The following is a 24,177-nucleotide window of genomic DNA, read 5'->3' on the forward strand; positions in this document are numbered from 1 at the left end:
TTAATATTTCAGTGCATACATACTACTCCTCAGGCTGGCCAAAAAAATTAAAAATCTAAAAATGTTTAATTCACAATTAACTAGCAGTCCTTGTTCTATAAGACCAATGCATAAAATTTTGAGGGAAAACGAATGCTAATGCTAAGTGTTTTGTTTTGTTTTTTGTTTTGTTTTAATAGTTCATTTAATGCAACAACGGATCTCTAGGTTTTCCCACTTCTCCCAAATTTGACAGCAAACAACTTTCAAAACTTACAAACCCAAAAATACATGTGTCACAAATGTTACCAATGGAATTAAATGGATTAACTGGCCAAACAAAATTACCCAACCCACTGAGTCATATAACAAAGTTTGCATTTTGTTCTATAGATCAAGGGCGTTTACACATGTAAGCTTTTATTTCTAAGGAGGGTGTTACTTTGGCTCCATCTGCTGTAGAGAGAAAATAAAGCAAAAATGAAGACTCGCCCTTTCGGAGATAATTCAACAAGCCACAAACAACATGGGTTATTATAAAAAATGCATTTATTAGTACTCACAAAATGTATTATTTTCCAACAGAGCAATCAGTGCTCCTCAGTACAACCTGTGGTGTGGTATAAATTCAGCAGATGAGGTGATTCACAATGGCTTTTTATTTTCAAGTAACAAAATATGAGCCAACCCATAACCCGTGATTCTATGATCAAACATATAAATAAAAGCTATGAAAAACAAACATTTTTACATCTAAGAAAAACAATGTTAGACTTCAACATAAGGCTGACTTGTGATGTGCATGGGATTGTGACAATTGAGGACACTTGAAAAAAATAGGCAATATTTGAAATCTTACATTACAGGAATGTAAATAAAACATGCTTCCACCAGATTCTTCCAGAACATTCCAATCTTTGGCTTTCACGAGAAGCAGATGCTTTGTGATTTTCAGTACATTAATTGCAGGGAGGATCTCCCTGGTGCAACCTAGAGTTACAATGCCCTCTCTCAAGGGCAGAGTGGTGATGGGACGGTGGATTTTAGCATATTTTCATTTCACAAGACACATCAGGCTGCAAGACGATAATTCAAATATGATATCTAACAGAAAAATGGTTCTAAGAATCAATATATATGAGAATTTTAATGTGCGTTTCACAAAATGCATTTGTCACAGAAAAAGCAACCCGCAATTAACAACCCGTATATGCTAATATTTAGCAGTGATTTGGGCTTAAAGAAGTAGTTCAATTCCAGAACAAAAATTTACAGATAATGTGCTCACCCCCTTGTCAAAAATATTCATGTCTTTCTTTCTTCAGTCGTAAAGACATTGTGTTTTTTGAGGAAAACATTTATGTTATTTTTTTTTTTTATATGTGACCATGGACCACAAAACTAATCATAATGGTCAATTTTCTGAAATTGACATTTATACATCATCTGAAAGCTGAATAAATAAACTTTCCATCGATGTATGGTTTGTTAGGATAGGACAATATTTGGCCAAGATACAATTATTTGGAAATCTGGAATCTGAGGGTACAAAAAAAAATATAAATATTGAGAAAATCACCTTTAAAGTTGCTCTTAACAATGCATATTACTCATCAGAAATTAAGTTTTGATATATTTACAGTAAACATTTTACAAAATATCTTCACGGAACATGATCTTTACTTAATATCCTAATGATTTTTGGCATAAAAGAAAAATCTATTATATTTTGACCCATACAATGTATTTTTGGCTATTGCTACAAATATACCCCAGCGATTTAAGACTGGTTTTGTGGTCCAGGGTCACATACACTTTTTAACCTCAAACGCTTGTCTCATCTAGCTCTGTGTGAACTCTGTTTTTTTCCGGTCATGACAGTTAAGGTACGTCTAAAAACTCCCATCTCATTTTCTCCTCCAACTTCAAAATCGTCCTACATTGTTTTTACCTTTTTTTTTTTTTGTAAAGGGTGTTTGATCATCTTTGCATATTCACAGTACTTCTGCAGCGATGTAGGACGATTTTGAAGTTGGAGGGGAATATGAGATGGTAGTTTTTAGACGTACGTTAAGTCTAACTCATAAGCGGAAATAAACAGTTCACACAGAGTTAGACGAGACAAGCATTTGAGGTTAAAAAGTACATAACCTTTTTATATATATAAATAACCGATTGTTTTGCTAGATAAGACCCTTTTTCCTTGGCTGGGATCATTTAGAGCCTTTTGAAGCTGCATTTAAACTGCATTTCGGAAGTTCAAATTTGGAGGCACCATAGAAGTCCATTACATGGAGAGAAATCCTAAAACGTTTTCCTCCAAAAACAATTTCTTTACGACTGAAGAAAGAAAGACATAAACATCTTGGATGACAAGGGGGTGATTACATTATCTGTACATTTTTGTTCTGCAATAGAACTAATCCTTTAAAGGATTATACGTACCCTAAAGTAATCAAATGGAATTACCATTTTCTAGTAGAGTTTTGAGTTCAACCCTCTTCCCAAATAGCTGGTGGCTACCGCCACTGCTCCACGTTTTCTAAATAGTCCAATATGGTTTCACTTTCATCCTCCTCTAACCAGTTGTCCTCTATCTGTCCGTCTGTCTCACTCCCCAGCGTTTGTCTAACATCTGCTTGTTTTTCCTCCGAAAAAACAAGAGATTGTTCTGTCATTGGTGGCTCCTTGGTGGGTTTAAAAACAGCAGTCACCCCCCACCAAGGCTTCACCTTGGCACGTAACTTGCGTCTCTCCTGCAACCGTCGCTGCCGGGCCTCCCTGCGCTCCTGCTGCCTGGCGTATTGAAAGCGCTGGAGGAAAAGGTCCCGCGCGTACTCGTACAGCTCCACATCCCACTGGTTAAGCTCTCGAATCCTTCGCTGGGTCTCCGGTTCCACCTCTACGCTCGCAGCACGCGTACCGTTGAGCTGCGTGAATGGCGCGATGAAGGACAGTCGGAACGTGTGCTCGAAGAGGTACTGCGTCTTACGCTGATATTCGGTTAGACCAAAAAAGGCCATGTTTCGCAAGTTGCGCTTGGCACTTTCCAACAGCACAGCCCAGCGTTGGTTTTCACTCATGATGGAGAGGTTATAGCAGCCTACCAGGCTGAGGTCGGCCAGCATACGGGTTTGTCTGTTGTTGGCCAGGTTGTACGGACAAGCCATGAATTCCTCCAACGAACATCCCGACCAGTCGTCACCATTGTAACAGCTGGGGAGCTCGGTCAGGGTGGGTAAACGGCCGTCGCACATGTGTTTAGAGGCCTTCCAAGTGGCACCGCGTTGAACGTGTCTCCATTCGCTCAGGTACCGCCACACCGGATCCCTCAAGATTGTGATGTAGTAGTAGTTCCTACTACATGAGACAGGAAAGAGAAGAGTTTAAGAACAAGCCCAAACTAAAGCAGTCACTTGAAACAAAATGAAATGTAATATTGCGTATGAATCATTAAGTTGGGAAAATCTGTCATTTTTTGTGCATGTTCACATCGACAGAATTATTCATGGCGTAGTTTCGGTTGGAGCGTGTCAGGGGAGCGATCTTGATGGAAAACGGAATGAATTATTGCTGGTTGACTGTAATTATGGGCATTTCAGCATAATGAGCGAATGAGAAGAATCATCTTTCAGCTCACATCCAGAACACTTTCCATATGAATATCAATTAAGACCGTCTGGACAAATGCATTCAACAACAGCGGAGAGAAAGTCTCTGGAGACTTAACTTTTCCTTTACTTACAAGCCAACAATAGCCCACGGGATTATGATTTGATCTAATTGTGTCAATTTGAAAAGCAGGCCTTCCATGGTTTATTTCTTGTATGCATTAGTCTGCATATTTAACTATGCATGCTCATTTCTCACAATAACACTAATTTTAAAACACTGTTACGCAGATCTCAAAACTAATATCTATAATCTCTTTGCATTATTAAGTGAGCTTGTACAATTTAAAACAGCTGGTTTTAGTTTTTTAGCATTTTATTTGTAATTTAATGAGATTAAGCATAGATTTTTAAACAATTATTTTTTTCTTGAGCAGCAAAGCAGCATATTAGAATGATTTCTGAAGGAAGAAGTGACACTAAAGACTGGGTTAATGGCTGCTGAAAATGTAAATTGTTTTAAAAAGTTGTTTTAAATCGCAATAATATTTCATAGGGATGTAACAACATCAAAATCTCACGATACAATAGTATTGCAATATGTTACAATAGTTACAATATTTATTGTGCTATTAAAAAAAAGACAAATGAAGAATTAGGATAAAAAAATTTAGGTAAATTATTCTATCTAATCCACTTTGAGAGTTCAGCATTAGGAGCTCCAACCCATGTTCCTAACTAAGAAAACTTAAGTCAGAAAGAAAAGTAAAAGAATTGAAGGGGAATTAACCCTCTTTTTAATTGTGATATAATGTCTCAGTCTAAATTACATTCACACTGGTGTTTTATGTAGACCAACAAAGAAGAATATAATAATAATAATAATAATAATAATAAAAACAATGACAGTAATAGCCAAATACTGTAAAACAATTGCACTGCAAAATAAATGAAAATGAATATTTCATAGGTATATTTTTTTGCTTTACACTATAGTAGGGAAATTACAAAACTTCTATCCTAATTTCTACACTTGAAAGAGATATTTTGATAGCTGTCAGCAATTCATGCTGCAATTTTACGCTTTTCTGAGGTGCGGAAAACAACAGATCACGAGCTGATCACCTGAACAAAGTGCATGCTTTGCTTTCAATTGTGTAGCGAAAACAGACTTTGCATTGTGCGGTGCCCCTTAACTGTTATAAATTCACTGTAAACCATTGCTTCTTGGGGTTTATTGCTTTATTTTGTACTTCTTAAGATAAACTTTAGACCAAGTGTACTCAACCATGCTATTTTGGAACACCATGTATGTGTAAAATGTATTTACTTACCACTTCTAGTACACTAGTGTATGAAAGATGGGTTCAAGTGTACTACAAGTGATAACTAAATACATTTTTAAATACAGAGATAGTATGTTAAAAGCACATTTAGTTCATATTCATGGTGTTCTGAAACAGCATGGTTGAGTACACTTGGATGATCTTAAGTTTATCTTAAAAAGTATTAAAGAACCATTTCTAGTATATTAAGTACAAAATCAGTGTGTGAAAATAGAGCACTTTAAATACATTATGAAAGCGCCCTTTTTACCTGGGTACTGCCACTTATTAATTTTAAATCATTAAATCTTTCTACAATGTTGGTTTTTCCTTTCCCAAGACATAATTTTCCTTACAACTGCACAAAAACATAAGCTTACAGCGCACACAGCTTACAGACTGTACTAACATGATCTGGGGAATGTGCCAAATCAGAATCCGCACCTCATTCCACGCCTCACCATTTAAAAAGAAAACCATCAAGTAGGGTTTAATGTAAACTAAAGATGATTAATGGTTAATGCTTCAGTGAAGCGAGAATTCAAAAAGGATAGACATCAGCATTCAAAAGTTTGGGCTTAGTTCCTAAATGGTTTTTAAAGAACTCTTTTGTGCTCACCAGGCTGCATTTATTCGAACAAAACATGGGGTAAAAACATTAATATTATGAATTATTATTGCAATTTAAAACTGTTTTCAAATTTTCAGCAGCTATTCACCCAGACTTTAGTGTCACATGACCCTTCAAAAATCATTCTAATATGCTGTTTTGCTGCTTAAGAAACATTTTTTCTTATTATTAACTGAAAACAACTGCATTGCTTAACAGTTTTGTGGAAAGTGATACATTTTTTTCAGGATTCTTTGATGAATAGAAAGTTCAAAAGAACATTTATTTGAAATAAAAATAAAATGGTCACTTTTGACCAATTTAAGGCATCTTTGCTGTATATATATATATATATATATATATATATATATATAAATAAATAAATATGTGACCCGGGACCACAAAATCAGTCATAAGGGTCAATTCTTCGAAATTGTGATTTATATATCACCTGAAAGCTGAATATATAAGCTTTCCATTGATGTATGGTTTGTTAGGATAGCACAATATTTGGCCGAGATACAACTGTTTCAGTATATGGAATCTGAGGGTGCAAAAATATCAAATATTGAGAAAATCGCCTTTAAAGTTGTCCAAATGAACTTCTTAGCAATGCATATTACTAATCAAAAATTAAGTTTTGATATATTTACAGTGGGAAATTTACAAAATATCTTCATGGAACATGATCCTTACTTAATTTCCTAATGATTTTTGGCATAAAATAAAAATCAATAATTTTGACCCATACAATGTATTTTTGGCTATTGCTACAAATAAACCCCAGCGACTTAAGACTGGTTTTGTGGTCCAGGGTCACATATATATAAAAACCCTAAAATTTTAAACAGTAGTGTACCTTTTCAAACGTTTTTCTATTGCAATACATTTTCAAAATTTCAGTAGCAATTACCCCAGTCTTCAGTGTCACATGATCCTTCAGAAATCATTCTAATATCCTGATTTGTTGCTCAAGAAAATTGTCTTATTATCAATGTTGAAAACAGTTGCGTTGCTTAAGTTGTGTGGAAAGCGTGATGCATTTTTTCAGAATTTATTTTTCAGAACAGAAACAGAAACAGAAATCTTTACTGTTACTTTTAAGCAATTTAATGCATCTTTGCTAAAGCGTAAATGTGACCCTGGACCATAAAACCAGTCAAAGGGTCAATTCTTTGAAATTGAGGTTTATACACCAACTGAAAGCTGAATAAATAAGCTTTCCATTAATGACAATGCAACAATATTTGGCTGAGATACAACTATTTGAAAAAATCTAAATATTGAGAAAATCACATTTGAAAATTGTCCAAAAGAAGTTTATAGCAATGCATATTACCAATCAAAAATTAAGTTCTGATATGTTTACAGTAGGACATTTACAAAAATATCTTCATGGAACATGATCTTTACTTAATATCCTAATGATTTTTGGCATAAAGGAAAAATCCACCATTTGACCCATACAATGTATTGTTGGCTATTGCTACAAATATACCCGTGCTACTTAAGACTGGTTTTGTGGTCCAAGGCAGTGACTAATTTCCTTCAAAAACCCTCAAATTTTGAACAGTAGTGTACCTTTTAAAACCCAACCAACCTACTATGCTCAAACCACTCAACACCTATTCATCAAATCCAATCCCTCCCAATGCAAACATTATCTAACATTGTTTATCCCATGCTATGGGGAGTTTATTTAAAGGACAAGCCTGGGAGAACGGCAGATGTTCTGGTGCCAGCAGGCTGTCTGCCCTCCAGGGTGTCTGAAAGGGTGAGTGATTATGATGATGGGTCCCCTGTTGCAGGAATGCGCTGAATGAAAGCAGACTCTCCAGGGTTTGAGCCTGACCTGTTGGAGGCTTTTGTCTCCGCATAATTGACTTGCTAAGAGGCTTCAGCACTGAACTGAACGCGAACAATATGAGGAGAAGGAGTGGCGAAGCGCAACACACAATAACACCATGACAAAAGAAATAAGTTTGTTTATCAAGACGCGCTTCAGACACTAAAATTAATTTGATATACTGATAAATACCAGTTAAACCCTCACCTGGGAGTCCTGCGCCTTTCCTGAGACTCTCGGTTGCTCATGAAGGAAGGCACGCAGTTGGTGAGCTCCGTCCAGTCCGCGTGCAGCCCGCAGCTCCAGCCGGTGGAGAAGCGGGAGAACAGCCAGGTGTCCCGTTTGCCCGGTCGGTAGCAGGTACACTTCTTCTGGCCCGCATGGCACTCGCACGGCCTCTCCAGCTGGATGTTGCGGACGAGGTGACGGCCGAACGTGGTCCCCCCTGTTTTCTGAATGTGGAGGAACACTATCACATCGTTCCCCTTGATGTTGAAATCCACAGCGCGATTAAGGTCTTTGGTAGTGAAATTAAAACGAGGCACGAAACGAACCAAAGCACCGTCCTCTGAGCTGTACGGATCTCCCGCACCGGCTCCGTTCATGCGATCCCCGGGCGCTCGACTTCCGAGTCTGGAGGACAATGATGCCAGGTGGAGCAACTGGCAGTCGGACGTAGGGCAGACGTACTGTAATACAATAACGCCGAAACACAAGACCATCAGGAGTGCGATGAGAAGCCGGCTGTAGTAGGATTTTTCATCCATCTTCTCGCTGGAAAAGTGAAAGCATTACTCAGTTGTGCGGTTCCCCCACCGCGTCGCGTCGGCCAGGAGGAATGTTGAACAAAACCTGTGACTCGAGCTTCATCAAAACATGAACACGCCCAGCGCTTTCTCTGGATGTTTGCCTCCTCGTGTCGACCGTAGTTGATGTCTACATGTCTCTGCGAGGCTTTCCTGTTCGTACTAGCATCGTATTGCTTTGAGATCTTCCGATAACTTCTGCTGTTTACCTCTGCCACAATTTCGTACTCGCTCTTCCCAGTTCCTCGTTTTCCCAGTAGTCCACGCCGCCCCCGTTCTCATTTCATAATAAAAGCCCCCATTAGGGCTACTATTTTGGAAATCACACCTTAGATATGCTACAAATTCTGTTTCTAATATGCAAGACAAGTAACTGTCTAGACATGTACAGCAATTGGCTTAAAATGTTAATTCTGGTAAACAAAACAATATTTGTTAACACACACAGGCGCGTTGAGCTTTCGTGTTTTTATACTGTATAAAGCGTATTTTCTATCCCTGAAAGGGACTTTGCCCTAAACCTACCCCTCACACAAAAATTCTGCATTTTTAAGACTTTAAAATTTTGGTTTGATTTATAACCGCAAGTTGTTTCCGCAAGTTTTTGAACAGTAAAATTTGTAATGATTTTTAAGAAGTCTCTTCTGCTCACCAAGCTTGCATTTATTTGATCTAAAGTACAGCAAAAAGAGTAAAAAAATTTGAAATATTTGTACTATTTAAAATAACTGTTGTCTATTTGAATATATTTTAAAATGTAATTTATTCCTGTGATTTTAAAGCTAAATTTTAGCATCATTTTTCCAGTCACATGATCATTCAGAAAGCATTCTAATATTCTGATTTGCTGCTCAAAAAACATTTATTATTATTATTATGTTGAAAACAGCTGAGTAGAATTCTTTGATGAATAAACAATTTAGAAGAACAGCATTTATCTGAAACAGAAACACTCAATTTAACACTAAATTTAAAGCATCCTGGCTAAATTTATAAAGTGCTTTTGAATGGTATGGTGTATAATGTTACAAAAGCTTTTTACTTTAGATAAATGCTGATCTTTGGATCTCTTTCTATTCATCAAAGAATCCTGAAAAAATACTTTTATAATACTTTAAAACTTGTTTAATACTTATTAATAATAATAATATTAATAATAATATTATATTATAATGATTTCTAACGGATCATGTGAGACTGGAGTAATTATGCTGAAAATTTAGCTTTGAAATCACAGGAATAAATTACATTTTAAAATATATTCAAATAGAAAGCAGGAACATTAGGAATCTTACTGTTCAAAAACTTTTGAAGTATATATATCTATAAGAAATAATTTACGACGGGCCGTTGAATTATAAAAAAATAATACACACCCATCAATCACACATGATGATTGTGAACCGTGTATTATTTTGCTGTGCGTTTCCCTGAAAATAATTGCACACCTTAGAACGTTCGTCAGCCAATCAGATTCAAGCATTCACCAGCCCTGTGGAATAGATAGATAGATAGATAGATAGAATCTTAAATTTAAGGTTATTAATGACCCATACTGGATATGGTTTGAATATTTCAACATCATGAATCTAAGCTAACATTTCACTTAGAATATAGCATACCATTTTGTATGTTGTGTAATAATTGAGTCTCTGAAGGTATAGCGTTTTCCACAATAGTCTCTATCACATTTAATTTCTGTACTATTGAAGAAAACGACAGGGGCTTGTTATTTCTGAGATGCGTATTCATCATGTGACATTAACAGTCTGGCAGTCTTCATCTCATCTTAACAGTTTGTTGATTTAATAATGCACATGGAGACTAAAGATTTAACACTGCATCTTAATTAATGGCTGTGATTAATCAAAGTTCATGATTGTTTCAAGTCCTCCTTTGTTTTACTAATTGGTGTCTTTTCAAAGCATTTCAGCAAAAGCGGAACAGCGCAGAAATGACACGAGACATCAAATTTAAATATCTGCAGTCTTTATTTCAACAAGACTAAGAAATGTTTAATATAACTTTTCTCTTACAATTTTTTTAGCATCTATCTCTTTGTTTTCGCCCATATTAAGCACATACTCTGAATGGGTAAAATCTGATGAACATCTCTCAGAGACCACTAAAACGACTGCTCATTATTTACAATTTTTTTCTTTTCTTTCTTCAGTCTCTCTCACTCCTCATCGCAGATGACTCCACTGACGTACAGGGCTGCGGGCCCCGCGCTCTGTCCACCTGAAGGTCAGCATACAATCTAAAGATGACATTGCAGAGGTTCATTCAAGAGTCCATGTCATCTTCACACTGACACAAGACACTTCCTTTCCTGGTCGTTACATCAGAGCCACCTTAACATGTGACTGGGAAGCTTTGGGTCAAAAGTATAGAAAACACATACTGCTTCCTATTCATGTCAACACATCAGTCTAGAAAAAAAATACACCTGAACCAATCTGAGGTGCGAAGCGGAGCGTTACTCATTTCACGCTCCTGAAACCCTGACAAGACTCTTTTCATGTCTGAGGACTGGCCATTCATCCATAGATACTGAATGAACCTCCAAACGAATGAATACAAATGAACGTAAAAAGTATGCATGTTGCAGACAGAATTAAAAGCATCATTTAAAACTCGCTGTGAGGTATCTGAATGCCAATTAAAAGTGCATGTGACATCAGGAACGATCAAGGACCGATGGCCAGCCCTGTCCTTGCATCAGCTTGTACGATTTTCACAATCCCCTTACATAAAACTATAACGACAGAACGAACGCTAGCTCGGTTTACAAAATCTAAATAGTATGTAACATGAAATCTGAAGCCGATATAAAACCATCAGTTAATTTGTGAATTCATTAGAGCGCGTTCATCTACAGACATAAATATTTTGAATACTGAAATTAAGATACCTAGGAAAGCGATGCTTGCGAATGCCTTTCAAAGAGACATGTGGTTAAATAACTTACTGTACAAGAGCGAAGGGAGCTAGTTTTTCTGAGAGGTGGGTGGAAAGCCCTTGAAGTTCGAGAGATTTCGTTTAAACAACCAACAAGCACTCATCAGACATCTGAATGGGAAATCGCACACATTGCTATTTGAAACTGGTGTTGGAACGTACCACACACTCTATCTATTGCTCTACATGAGGAATGGTTTTAAAAATGTGTACCGACTTCTATGGAAAACAATCTGGAATAGGGAAAAGACTGGACATGCTATGTTACAAACATGAAAGAGGCCACCCAACCTCTCAAATCAGCACCGTCTGTCACCATGTAGTGAAATCTGTTGCAGTACCTATCATACAGTTTTATACCTTACAATACACTTCTAGCAAAATAAACACCTCCACATAAAACCCTGTGTAAAATTCCTCCAGACAGCTCAGTCTTAAGCCATCTTCATAGCTGGTTCTCCTCAAAATATCCAGTAAAACAACAACTTTACTCAGGCCACACATCATGCAGAATGCATGATCAGCTTTGAGGGAACCATCAAGGCCTGTTCAATGTATCAACTTTCAGACTTAACCAAAGCTCCTTCTTCATCACACACTTTTAAGTTATTACTGAAGACTATATTCTCAAGTTATATATTATACTGGGATGACAATACGGGGGCTGTGAAAACAAAAAGCTTTGTGTCTGGGATCTTCTAGTGTTGATTTCACTCATAAGGCAGCATTGTATACATTTTTTTTTGTCAGCTGTGCCCCTTAAGGGTCTACTTAAGGCATCATGAAGTTTTTATCACGTATATATGATCTGCAGCCAACCAAAGCCTCCATGCACACCAACATACATGCTCAATGCATTAAAATACAGAATTACAGATTTGCTTAAATCATATGGGATATATGGGTTGATTAATTGATTACCTTTTATAAAAAGCGCTCGGATGATATATACAGCCAATCGTACACACCATCCACCCAGACACACACTCAATCTGACCTACTTTTAAACTAACACTTATGTAAAATCACGAGTCATCATCAATGATTCTGGACACTATAGACACAGAGGAATAAAACCCAGCTGATGTGAAATGGAAACGTATAGCTGTACACAAATGAAGTCCGTTCGTATAAACACATGAAAAATACACTGAAGGGAAGTTATTTGAATATTAATAACTTGAGTGTCTTCCCCGGATGGCAGGCAGACGGAGATCCTGAAAGCAGTGTCTTTAATGTCCTATGGCAGTTTTCTGCTCTCGTGTTTAAATTCGCACAAACACACATCCTCTTCCTTTCTCAGCCGGTCTTATCTTGTGTGTGGGGTGATCAGGGCGAGCAGAAGCGCCGTCACAGCCAGTGTTAGGCTGAAGGATGCCAACCGTGTACCGCTGGAGGGCTGTTTGTTAGGTTGAACATTGATAATGCGAGGTTTAGCGGGCGCTGGGGTGGAAAAGTAGATGTCCCCGTCGCTGTCGCAAGTGGGTGAGTCGCAGCCGCTTCCGCTTTCCTCTCCACTGCCGGTGTCCTCTGAAGAGCCAGGAAAGAGAGATAAATGTTAAAAACAGGCTTGTATGCATGTATCTCATACCTGAATTGAACCGCAACCGCGTTAACTCAAATGAAATGATGCCTCGTACCACTGATTGTGATGTCGGTGCCAGTGTAAGCAGCCTTAAGCCGGCTGGTCATTTCCTTCAGCACTGCTATCTGCCGCCGAATCACCATGTCTGGTTTGGTGATGTCAACTTCCACATCTGGATTAGACACCTGATTGGCTAAGCCGTTGCCTATAACGACAGATTCGTACCTGCGCATGAAGAAAGGAAGAAAATGTTAAGTGGAAGGCCAGTGTTGCAGCTTGAGCGAGGAATGAAATGGAATTTTAATGTAAAAAGTTGCACCACATGACCTTGCTTTGTCATAAAAAGATCAAATTCTGATATTTTAAAAGGACAGTTCACCCAATTACTTACTCACCCTCATGTTGTTCCATACCCGTAAGACCTTCGTTCTTCTTTGGAACACAAAATATGATATTTGTGATGAAATCCGAGAGCCTCTGACCCTGCATATGTACAGGCAATGCAACTACCACGTTCAAGGCCCAGAAAGATTGTAAGGACATCATTAAAATAGTCCATGTGACATTAGTAGTTCAACCTTAATTTTACGAAGCTTAGAGAATACTTTGTGTGCAAAGTAACAAAAATTAGTTTATTCAACAATTTCTTCTTTTCCGTTTCATTCTTCGATGCACATCCTACAATTCATGAGAGTACCATGACGTGTAGCTTCTCGTAGCTTCATTAAATTACGGTTTGTCACACGGACTATTTTAACGATGTCTTTACTAGCTTTCTGGGCCTTGAACGTGGTAGTTGCGTTACTGTCTGTGCAACTTCAGAAAGCTCTCAGATTTCATCAAAAATATCTTAATTTGTGTTCTGAAGATGAACGAAGGTCTTACAGGTTTGGAACAACATGAGGGTGATTAATAATGACAGAATTTTCATTTTTGGGTGAATTGTCCCTTTAAGTGTTCACATCTTGGTTATTTTCAAAAATATTTTTCAAAGCAAAATGTTTTTTTCTAATAAAGTTGAGATGAAGTAAAATTTAAAGTGAGTTGCACCACATGACCTTGCTATGTCATAAAAAGATCACACTCTACAGTCATGCGGTTCTCCATGACATAATTTCCGTTTTTATGCTTATGCATGACTTTGATTTAGCGAATAAAAGTTTTCCGAAAGTTCCTACACTGCTTATTTTAACTGCTTTTCTAAAAAATATTAAAAGTATTACTTAAAGCAGTAGTAGTAATAATAATAATAATAATACTAAAAACTAATCAAGGTTTCCTTTTTGAAAATTCATTCTTGAAATCAAGGAATTATGATATCAGAACAGATTTAGTACTCTGAAGTTTGACCATATGAATTTTAATTTGGTAATTAAACGGTTAGTTCACCCTAAAATCAAAATTCTGTCATTAATTACTCACCCTCATGTCGTTCCAGACCTTCGTCCATCTTTAGAACACAAATTAATATATTTTTGATGAAATCTGAGAGCTTTTTGCCCCTGAATAGACAGCAATGCAACTGACACATTCGAGGCCCAGAAAGGTAGTGAGAACATTGTTAAAATAGTCCACGTGACATCAGTGGTTCAACTGTAATTTTATAATGCTGAGCGTACTTTTTGTGTGCAAAGAAAACAAAAATAATGACTTTAACAATTTCTTCTCCTTTCTGGCCCTTGAACGTGGTAGTTTCATTGCAGCTTATGCAAGGTCAAAAAAGCTCTTAGATTTTATCAAAAATATCTTAATTTGTGTTCCGAAGTTGAACGGTCTTACGGGTTTGGAACAACATGAGGGTGAGTAATGAATTTTCATTTTTGGGTGAACTTTCCGTTTAAAATGTGTACTTGACCTGAATACACCCCTCATTCAATGAGCAAATATAAACAGTATATTAAAGCGTTTTTTTAAATAACTTCATAGTACCTTTAAAAAAGAAATAAATAAATCAGCGTTATCTCATTGACCCACCTGCTTTTGGCTGTACCATTCCAGCATTCGTCACCGGCAGCAATCCGTTCTCCAACACACACAGTGTCTGGCAGGGTGGACCAGAACTTCTTGGCATGCTTCAGTTTCTTCTTGACATCTGTCAGCTAGAAAACCAACAGTTTGTGTTACAAACTTTCCATTCTAATCTGACAGAATCAATCAACATCCTTTAGAAGAAATTGTCTGGAAGGGATATAAGTGGTAATAAGGGAGCCCATTATCCTTACCAGTCGGTCCAGGCTGGTGCCGGCAGCAGTGGTGGGTCTGGCATCAGGACTGTAGGGTCGGAAACGCCCGGGAAAGCCTGAATCTTTAGAAGAGCGCCGGGTGCGGAAAGCCGTGTTGGGTTTGGGCTGCCCACATCCCTGAAACACCTGAAAACATTCAGAAAAGAATGTCAATACATATGCACCACGATAAATGACATGAAATTCTCATTTACAAGTGAAATTAAAAGCATACCTTCTGTGAAACCTGTATGCTGTTCTCCTGCATGTTCATGATGGCATCTGAGATCTTCACGTCTATGGGATCCATGACTGACTCAAAGTTAAACGGTCCTTCCAGTCTCTCAGCGAGACCCAACATGGAATCTAAATTCATGAAATTCAAAATAAATGCATTAATGAACAGAACACCCTCAAAGCAATCCTTTCATCAATGCTTTCAATTAACCATGCACAAAAAAGCCACTTCCACCACTAGAGGGCAGCATGCAGTCATCAGTCAAGAGGAACTGAAGCCTGTTGTGCGAACAGCTTGTTAAACAGTCAGAGGCCTGAACAAGGCGCCCCAATTAAGATCCCCCCCCAAAAGCTGACAGGCAGGGTGAGCAAAGCCAGTCGCAGAGTCCCACGAGCCAGGAACACTTTGCGAGAGCGCATGAGAATGTGTGACGGGACCTGAGACCACACGGCCTTCAGAGTCACAAGAGGCCCAAAACACTTCATGAAACACATGCGAGGATAAAAACACAGCCGCTCCCCAGTGTTCACTCCTAATCCGAGTCAATTCCAATTCTGGTTTCAAGCTGAGGCTTCACATAAATTGTTTTGGCCTCAAAGCAAATGGAAACCATTTTCATGTGACCTGTTCATTTCTAATCTGTGCGTATGATTACGCCTCTGCTTAGTGTGGAAAACTGGCTCCATTACATTTAGTAATGGTTCAGTAATAAATCAATTACTTGAGCCATTTAACACTCTCTTACCTAGGAAGTTATTCCACTCTGTGTCCAGATCGGCCTGATTGGCCAGGCAGCCTCGCATGACGTTGAGACAGTAGTTCTTGCAGGGCTTCAGCGCCACCTGCCCGGTACAGTACGGGCAGTATAACATCTTCATAGCCGCACGCACACAATTCGGAGAGGCGCTTACCTGAAAGAGAGGACGAACGAGAAGATTGAGCAGAGTCAGCAAAACTGACGCAGGAGGAAAAGGTTAATGAGTCTGTAACCTAATTCATATGCCTGATGTTGCTGATAAAACTCTGAACAAAGAGCATCAGTGACTCCGTCACCTTTTTTAAGGTCACTGCTGAAGTTGTGTTTGCTCAATTTGTCATTGCAGGTTCAATTGCTTCTGCTAACTCACTACACACACCGAGAAGCCTTGGCCTCTGATCTTTTAATGCTGGAAGATAAGCCCTGATTGGCCCATCCAGGTGTCCACCTTCACATACTGATAAACCCTATAGAAAACCTGTACTTTAGATCTCAGTTGTCTCTGATCTCTGACTTGCTTAATAAACAAAGTCAGCACTATTGATAAAGATCTCTTGTTTCAAGTTTTTCAGACCGATTCAAACTGATTTATAGTCAAACTGAGTTATCGTCAACTAATACTAAAAGTTATTAAAAACATTTTTGTTAACCGAAATAAAACTGAAAAAAATAAGATGATACATTAGATGATAATATAAGATTTATAAGATGAAAAAAAGCATATATAATATAAATTATATGAATATAAACATACATGTAAATATTTTAAAAATATATACTGTATGTGTATTTAGATTTACATAAATATACACAGTACACACATACGTAAACTAAGTATTTTGAATGCAATTAATCGCTTGATTTTTACCAACTCAAAATATGAAAATAAATAATAATAATAATAATGTAAACAAAAAGTATTCTGGATGCGATTAATCGTTTGATAAAATGTAAAAAATATGAATTAAAAAAGAATCTCAAACATCGTTTGATTTTTATCTGGAAGTAAAATGTAGAAAATTATGAATTGAAAAGAAAATCTCATAAAATTACTAAAAATTTTGGTAAAATTTAAATAAGACAGAATATTTATAAAATAAATACTAACTCAAAAAAAAAAAAAAAATAAAATAAAATAATTAAAAAAAATGTAATGTAAACAAAAACTATTTTTGATGTGATTAATCATGATTAATCGTTTGATTTTTACATGGAAGTAAAATGTTAAAAAAAAAGAGAGAAAATGACTAAAAACAAAGAAACTGAATATTTATAAACTCAATCTGAAAAAAAAAAATGAATGTAAACAAAAAAAAAGTTTTTTGATGCGATTAAACGTTTGATTTTTACATGAAAGTAAAAATGTAAAAAATATGAATTAAAAAAAAAAAAGAAAATCTCATGAAATGACTATAAATTTAGGTAATATTTAAAATGGAATATTTATAAAAAGTGCTAACTAAATATGAAAAAAAATTTGATGTAAACAAAGTATTCTGGATGCGATTAATCGTGGCATTTTTAGGAAGTAAAATGTAAAAAACATGAAAACGGAATATTTATAAAATAAACGCTAACTCAAAATATGAAAAAACGAAGTCATATCTTCATATATCAAACTACACTTGTCATGTTTTTGAATTCACTACAAGAACTGATCATAACTCACTTGTTTATGCATCAAACTACACTGCATTTTTTCTGCATGCAGACCTTAAGGAAAACTGACATTTCTTGCCATTTTTTTTGCATCACATTCAAAATATTGGCAAAAAAAAAAAAAAAAAATACAGAAAGATTCTCACCGTGGAGACTTTGCCCACCACCTCCGGCATGAGCGCCAGGCCTCGGGTGAATGTGCGAACTGCGATGAAGGACCGGGTCAGCTGCAGGCGGAGCTTGCGTGGAACGTCACCGAAGGGTTTGAGCTGCTCCATGTGCCTGCTGACGCACTCCATGTACGAGTCATTGAACTCATACTGCACGTTGACCAGTCGGAACATGCGCTCCAGAAGCTCCGTCCAGAAGTCCGCCAGCATGTCGTCCAGGTTGACAGCGCTGCTCCCGTGGCTGTAGTAGAGGCGTAGGTCACGGAAGAATTGCTCAAAGAGCTCGGCATTCTTCACATACATCAAGCCGTAGGTCCGCACGAACATGTCGTTGAGAGATTTCTCGGCATTGCTTAACAGCTCTCTGAAGAATTCTGAGATAAAAAGTACAGTAATGAGAGTTGGTTAGTTTTAAATGTCAAAGTTGATTAAGATTTTCAAGTGCATTCTTTATGTGACACCTGCTGGAACGAATGTTTGATAAGATGTGTTGAGTGTGCATTTGTAGCGTACTTCAAATCTTAAAAGCATGTGTCACCCTGGACAACAAAACCAGTTTTAAGTACCACAGGTTTGTAGCAATAGCCACCAATAAATTGTATAAGTCAAAATTATCCATTTTTCTTGTATGTCCAAAATCATTAGGATATTAAGTAAAGATCATGTTCCATGAAGATAGTTTGTAAATTTCCTACCATAAATATATCAAAATTTAATTTTTGATTAATAATATGCACTGCTAAGAACTTCATTTGCACAACTTTAAAGGTGATTTTCTCAATATTTTGATTTTTTTTTTTTTTTTTGCACCCTCGGATTCCAGATTTTCAAATATGCATCTCAGCCAAATACTGTCCTATCCTAACATACATCAATGGAAAGCTTAATTATTCAGCTTTCAGATGATGTAAAAATCTCAATTTCAAAGAATTGACCCTTATGGTTTTGTGGTCCAGGGACACATATATAAATATATATATTAATTAAATAAAAACAACATTATTAATCAGTTTTAATATTTTGTACACCCATGTTGCTGACAACCATTAAAGCACATGTAAAGTATGTGATTTTAATTTTAACTTATGTGTTTAGCTATTTGATAATACATTTACAATATATTAACTTTTAATATCAGATTAAAGGTTAATATATCTGAAATATTTAAATATTTTATCTTTACAAATGTTTAACTGCCAAAAAGTACAAATAACAAAAAAATAACACTAAAAAGCACCAACAAGTAGGCACTTAGTGAACTTGGTGTACTTAGTTTTCTGAAGCCATATGAAATGGCTAAAAACGCATATCTTCCACCTACATTTGAGCATCTAACTCTAGTACTCTCTATTATAATTCTATTTTATGTATTTGTTTTCTTCTTATTAAAACACACACACAAAACAAAACTCCTGACCCTTTAACACTTGCACTCTATTTGTTTTCTAACGGCTTGTTTTCTTAAAGCTTTCTCTATTCTTTTTCTATTTGTTCAATTTTTATTTGTAAATGATGTAATGATGTAAATGTAAAATATATGATAGCTTTATGCAAGAAACAGATTGACAGTGATTTTTCACTCTTTATCTCCACTGTATCTCTCAAATAACTCAAATAACTCTCAAATGCGGGTTTGACATTGTGATGATGTTATGAGATGCTCAGAAACCAATAACGACGGATGTCTAATCTGTCAGTTCATCACAAGGTAATGTATTTAAAAAAAAGACTCGGAATTAGGACTGTCACTAATGATTAACTTGGTAATCGAATAATTATTCTGAGAGATTAATCAAGTAATCAGATTAGAGAGAGAGAGAGAGAGAGAGAGAGAGAGCAATGAAGCAATAATAATTAGTTAACATATGGTTAAATATTAATAATTAAAGCACATATATTAAACCTGCATTGCGTATGTTAATGTAATGAATCGTAGTGTTTGTGAATTCTCAAAAGCGTTATGCTTTATGATGATTTTTAAATGGGTTTAATATGTGGAATGCGCCACTTCCGGTATCTTGCCGATTACTCTACACCGGCAAAATGCAATCACGGATTTTTTAAAAACCGAATCCAGACTACTTTTTTTAGTGCTTTTTGCCCATTTTGACACGTGACAGATGTGACCACAGTGAACTGTCAGGCAAGATTGCTATGAAGATTCATTAAAAATTCCATTTGGAGCAACATAGCAGGGAGTAGATGATGATCATTTTAATTTTTGAGAGAACTACTGTTTTAACATCCATTAATTGCACATTAAGAAACTTTTGCAAACGGGTATTTTTGGCGAGCCCGCATCTTTAAAGTATTCTCGCATGAGAAATGAGATACAAAACAAGAAATGAAATCTCCACATCTTATCTTTAAAAGAATGTGCACTTACTGACCATGAACACAAACATAACAGATATGAATGTGAGCACATGCGTAACATGGAACGAGGCGTGCTTGCAGACAGACTTCACTTCAGAAAAAGCACACAGACTGTCAACTTCAACACGTATAAAATGAATCGTTATTAACTTTGGAACGTCAGCTGGCAGCACGTCCACGACTTTGTCGTTACAACGACCCTCGGGAGACAGCGATTTAGTGCTCCGCAGAGCCCTCGGCCTAACTGGAAAACCCACCAGAACTGCCAGGGAGGCCAGAAAAGCGCACGGTTATTATCTAAACAGATTAATGCGTATTCCATTTGACCCGACGTGAGGTTTGCGCTCGGAAAATAACTTTTGTGTCTAAGGAGAAAGAGCTGAGAGCGCAGAAAGGATGAAGGGCAGCTCGCCGTTCCAATAGGTAACGTCTCGGCCGTCGAGCCGGCTGAGGCTGACCGCTATCAATGGCATTTTCCTGTTGTCACATTCCATTCGCTTTTCTTTCTCTTCGCGCCGTCCTTCAGAAGGCTTTTCAATAGGATTACTGAATAATGCCGACCCCCCTCCCCGAAAACGGACCTGTACCCCCCCTGAAACCCCTCGCACTCGCTGACTCTCTCCTGCTTTCAGTTCATCAGTGGCTTCAGAAGGCTCTCTTCATTGGAGACAGGGAACAATGCCCTACTTCATCCTGTGGAATGTCAGGCCCCCTTCCCTCCCAGCCTCCCCAAATAATCCAGCCCCTCTCTCCCATGAAACTCTCTGTCTCTTGGGCCGGCAGACCCTACTTTCTTAATCTGAACAAAATGAGAATTCCAAAGAAATGCTTCACCTCTCTTCCCGCGCTCACACACGCTCAGCGTGCCATTTGTTTTTCGCGTTTGTATCACCTTTCTCCTCTCGCAGCGCAGATGCCCTGCGCATAATGAGTGAGACTTTGAAGTGTTAAGTGGCCATGTCTGGCGTTCTCGTAAACAGCCTTTCGCTACCCATAGGCTTCGTCGACGCAAACAAGACACCTCGGGTTTATAAACAAACAAAGCGCGCTTTGCTGCTGTCAATTCCACCTCAAGCTAACACACAGTCAGCTGAATGACAAGAGGTGTGTGCGCTCGTGTAAAAGCGGGAGACGGACAGGGGAATGCGAGTGCATTCGAGGGCTTTTCTAAATGCCCCCATCCTGCTGTGTAACCACGGATACCGGAAACACCGCAGCCCTCGCATTTAGCTCCCCTCCCACGAGTGGCCCTCGGCCCCTGGCCCCACACGGGGAGAGAGATAGAAGGCACCCAGCTCCACGCTCCATTGACAGAGATTAAACCTTAAGGGCCACTGCACCCGCCTTCCTCCAGAGCCCGAGGAATGCCAGAGCTGTCACAAGTTTAAAGTCGGAGGGGGGAGGAAGAAAGAGTGAGGAGAGAGGAGAGAGGAAGAGGTGAGGATGAGGAGGAGAAGATTTTCCAGCTTTGCAAGTCACTGTGCCATTACCAAAGAAAACATGCATTTCTATGAGCCACTTGTCAGAAAACCACTTCAAGGACGTGCGTGCTAAATCACAGTCGAGTGGAATGAATTTCTGTAGTTCTTGGAAGATTCTTGTGCGTATGCATCAAGGAACAGCTACAGACAATAATTATACCCCTGCTAAATGCAAAAAACTCAAACGTTTGCTAAACTGCCTATGGGTCAATGGCATGCATGCAATGATTACCAGATAAAAAGCACTGAAGCACATTTGTAAGGGTTAGTTGATCCAAAAATGAAAATACCTGTCAATAATTACGCATCCCTGTGTCGTTCCAAACCCATAAGATCTTTGTTCATCTTTGGAACACGAATTTAGATATTTTTGATCAAATCCAAGAGCTGTCTGACCCTGCATAGACACGTTCAAGGCCCAGAAAGACAGTAAGGACATCGTTAAAATAGTCCATGTGACAGTGATTCAACCGTAATTTTATGAAGCTATGAGAATACTTTCTGTGCACAAAGAAAACAAATTTTAAGCCATTTTTTTCTCTTCTGTGTCAGTCTTCGACACGCATTCACAAGTCCCAGTTAATTCAAGTTATTTTTGTTTTCTATTAAGTATCTATTTAAGTATTCTGGTAGCTTCATAACATTAAAGTTTGATCCACTGATGTCACATGGACTATTTTAACGATGTCCTTACTACCTTTCTGGGCCTTGAATGTGACAGCTGTGTTGCTGTCTATGCACAGTCATGAGGTTGAGTAATTAATAACAGAATTTTAATTTTTGGGTGAACTACCCCTTTAAAGTCATGTGGTGTAACCAATTTGCAAAAACGTAAAACAAAAACTAAAAAACAGGAAATATCACTGAGACACTCTGCAGACCCTTATGACTGTGTGTCAAGGTCAGTATGTTTCATAAATTATTAGATAAATTGATCCATCTATGGAAAGAGAAGGCAAGGTTAGTTTAGTTGTAAAATGTCAAGAAAAAAAAAAGTCATCATGTCTTCTAAAACTCAATAAAATTAATGATTTTTTTATTGGGTAATAAAAAAAACAAAAAACACCCTACACACATACATATGAAAATGTTTAAGAGAAAAAAAGTCATCACGTCCCCTAAAACTTAATGACATTACTGAATTTTTAGTGAGGAAAAAAACTGAAAAATAAAACAAACACCTAAAAAAGTAAACAACAAACAAAACAAAAAAAAACACCTAAAAAAAAAAAAAAAAAAAAAAAAAAAAAAATCATTATGTCCCCTAAAACTTAATGAAATTACTGACTTTTTAAATAAAATGTAAAAAACCTACACACCTACATGTCAATTTTTTAAGAGGAAAAAAAAAATTCAAGAAAAAAAGTCACAATGTCCACAATGTCCCCTAAAACTGAATGAAATTACAGATTTTTTAAATGAGAAAAGTATTGATTAAATAATTTAAAAACTTACACACCCACATATACCATTTTTGTGAGAGAAATAAAATGTCAAGAAAAAAAAAGTCATCATGTCCCCTAAAACTTGACGAACTTACTCAATTTTTATTAAAGAAAAGAATTTGGAAAAATAAAACAAAAACCTAGTAAAAAAAAAAAAAAAAAACAAAACAAAAACAAAAACACCCAAAGTCATTATGTCCCCTAAAACTTAATTAAATTACTGAATTTTTAAATAAAATTTAAAAAACCTACACACCTACATATACCAGTTTTTGTATCAATATACAAAAATCAATTTGTTATTGGGAAAAAAAAAAAACAAAAACACCTACATATACCATTTTTTAAAAGAGAAAAAAAACCCATCATTTTCCCTTAAAACGCAATGAAATTACTGACGTTTTATTGGGGGGGGGGAACATTTTAAAAACCCTACACTCCTACATAATAAAAATGTCAAGAAAAAAAGTCACAATGTCCCCTAAAACTGAATGAAATTACTGATTTTTTAAATGAGAAAATTTTTGATTAAATAATTTAAAAACCTACACACCCACATATACCATTTTTTTAAGAGAAATAAAATGTAAAGAAAAAAAAAAAAAGTCATCATGTCCCCTAAAACTTGATGAAATTACGGATTTTTTATTGGGAAAAAAAAAAGTTTTAATGTAAAAAAAAAAAGAAAAAAAAAAAAAAAACAACCCTACACATGCCATCTTAAGAGAAAAAAAAATCTGGCACAACACAGCACATTTTCTTTAAGCTCGTTTTTGAATAGATTTTCCCTTTTCTTTATCGCATACACCACACGTCTCTGCCCCTTTTAACAGTAAAGCCAAAAGTAAAGCCAATCACTCAACATCCACCATCCCCCACAGCCCTTCCTCTCGACATCCTTCCCAACATAACCGCTGAGATGTCGGGACCCTATGTTGTAAGCGTTACAGTCGGAGGGGCGTTACTCAGGCATCTCGTCATTAAAAGACACTTTATGATACACGGGAGTCTGCCAACAAGCGGGCCGCGGACCTCCCTTCTGATTTTTCCATTAAAACGACCCGCATCGGTTTAGAAAAGTGTGTGAAAGGTTATCCGGGAGGGTG

General features: G+C 37.1%; 2 protein-coding genes across 3 annotated transcripts in view; both read right to left on the reverse strand.

Moving 5' to 3' along the window:
• Window positions 1-1,329: 1,329 nt before the first annotated feature.
• hs6st2 (heparan sulfate 6-O-sulfotransferase 2) lies at window positions 1,330-8,434 on the reverse strand. Of its 2 annotated transcripts, none has more exons than XM_051128208.1 (2): window positions 7,579-8,434; window positions 1,330-3,336 (listed from the first exon to the last, which is right to left on the reverse strand). In XM_051128208.1, exons 1-2 carry the CDS (start codon window positions 8,136-8,138, stop codon window positions 2,499-2,501), a joined length of 1,398 nt encoding a protein of 465 aa, XP_050984165.1. In that variant the 5' UTR covers window positions 8,139-8,434; the 3' UTR covers window positions 1,330-2,498. The 2 variants fall into 2 exon arrangements, with proteins under 2 accessions (XP_050984165.1, XP_050984164.1); XM_051128207.1 differs by having other exon boundaries at window positions 1,330-3,339.
• Window positions 8,435-10,149: 1,715 nt separating this feature from the next.
• The window catches only part of gpc4 (glypican 4), a 47,151-nt gene continuing 33,123 nt past the window's right edge, over window positions 10,150-24,177 (reverse strand). Inside the window, exons 3-9 of the mRNA XM_051127731.1 lie at window positions 17,746-18,143; window positions 15,929-16,094; window positions 15,181-15,311; window positions 14,946-15,092; window positions 14,698-14,822; window positions 12,779-12,948; window positions 10,150-12,668 (exon numbers count right to left, since the gene is read on the reverse strand). Of these exons, the coding sequence (XP_050983688.1) occupies window positions 12,448-12,668; window positions 12,779-12,948; window positions 14,698-14,822; window positions 14,946-15,092; window positions 15,181-15,311; window positions 15,929-16,094; window positions 17,746-18,143 (1,358 nt within the window). The 3' untranslated portion in view covers window positions 10,150-12,447. The remainder of the gene's footprint in view (window positions 12,669-12,778; window positions 12,949-14,697; window positions 14,823-14,945; window positions 15,093-15,180; window positions 15,312-15,928; window positions 16,095-17,745; window positions 18,144-24,177) is intronic.

Source organism: Labeo rohita, chromosome 14 (assembly GCF_022985175.1).
Source record: "Labeo rohita strain BAU-BD-2019 chromosome 14, IGBB_LRoh.1.0, whole genome shotgun sequence".
Lineage (NCBI taxonomy): Eukaryota > Metazoa > Chordata > Actinopteri > Cypriniformes > Cyprinidae > Labeo > Labeo rohita.

Excerpts from the sequence above, each read along its gene's own strand:
- hs6st2 (XM_051128207.1), bottom strand. The coding sequence starts at position 8,138 with ATGGATGAAAAATCCTACTACAGCCGGCTTCTCATCGCACTCCTGATG. Across the intron at positions 3,340-7,578 it reads GAAAGGCGCAGGACTCCCAG|TAGGAACTACTACTACATCA; the intron begins GTGAGGGTTTAA and ends TGTCTCATGTAG.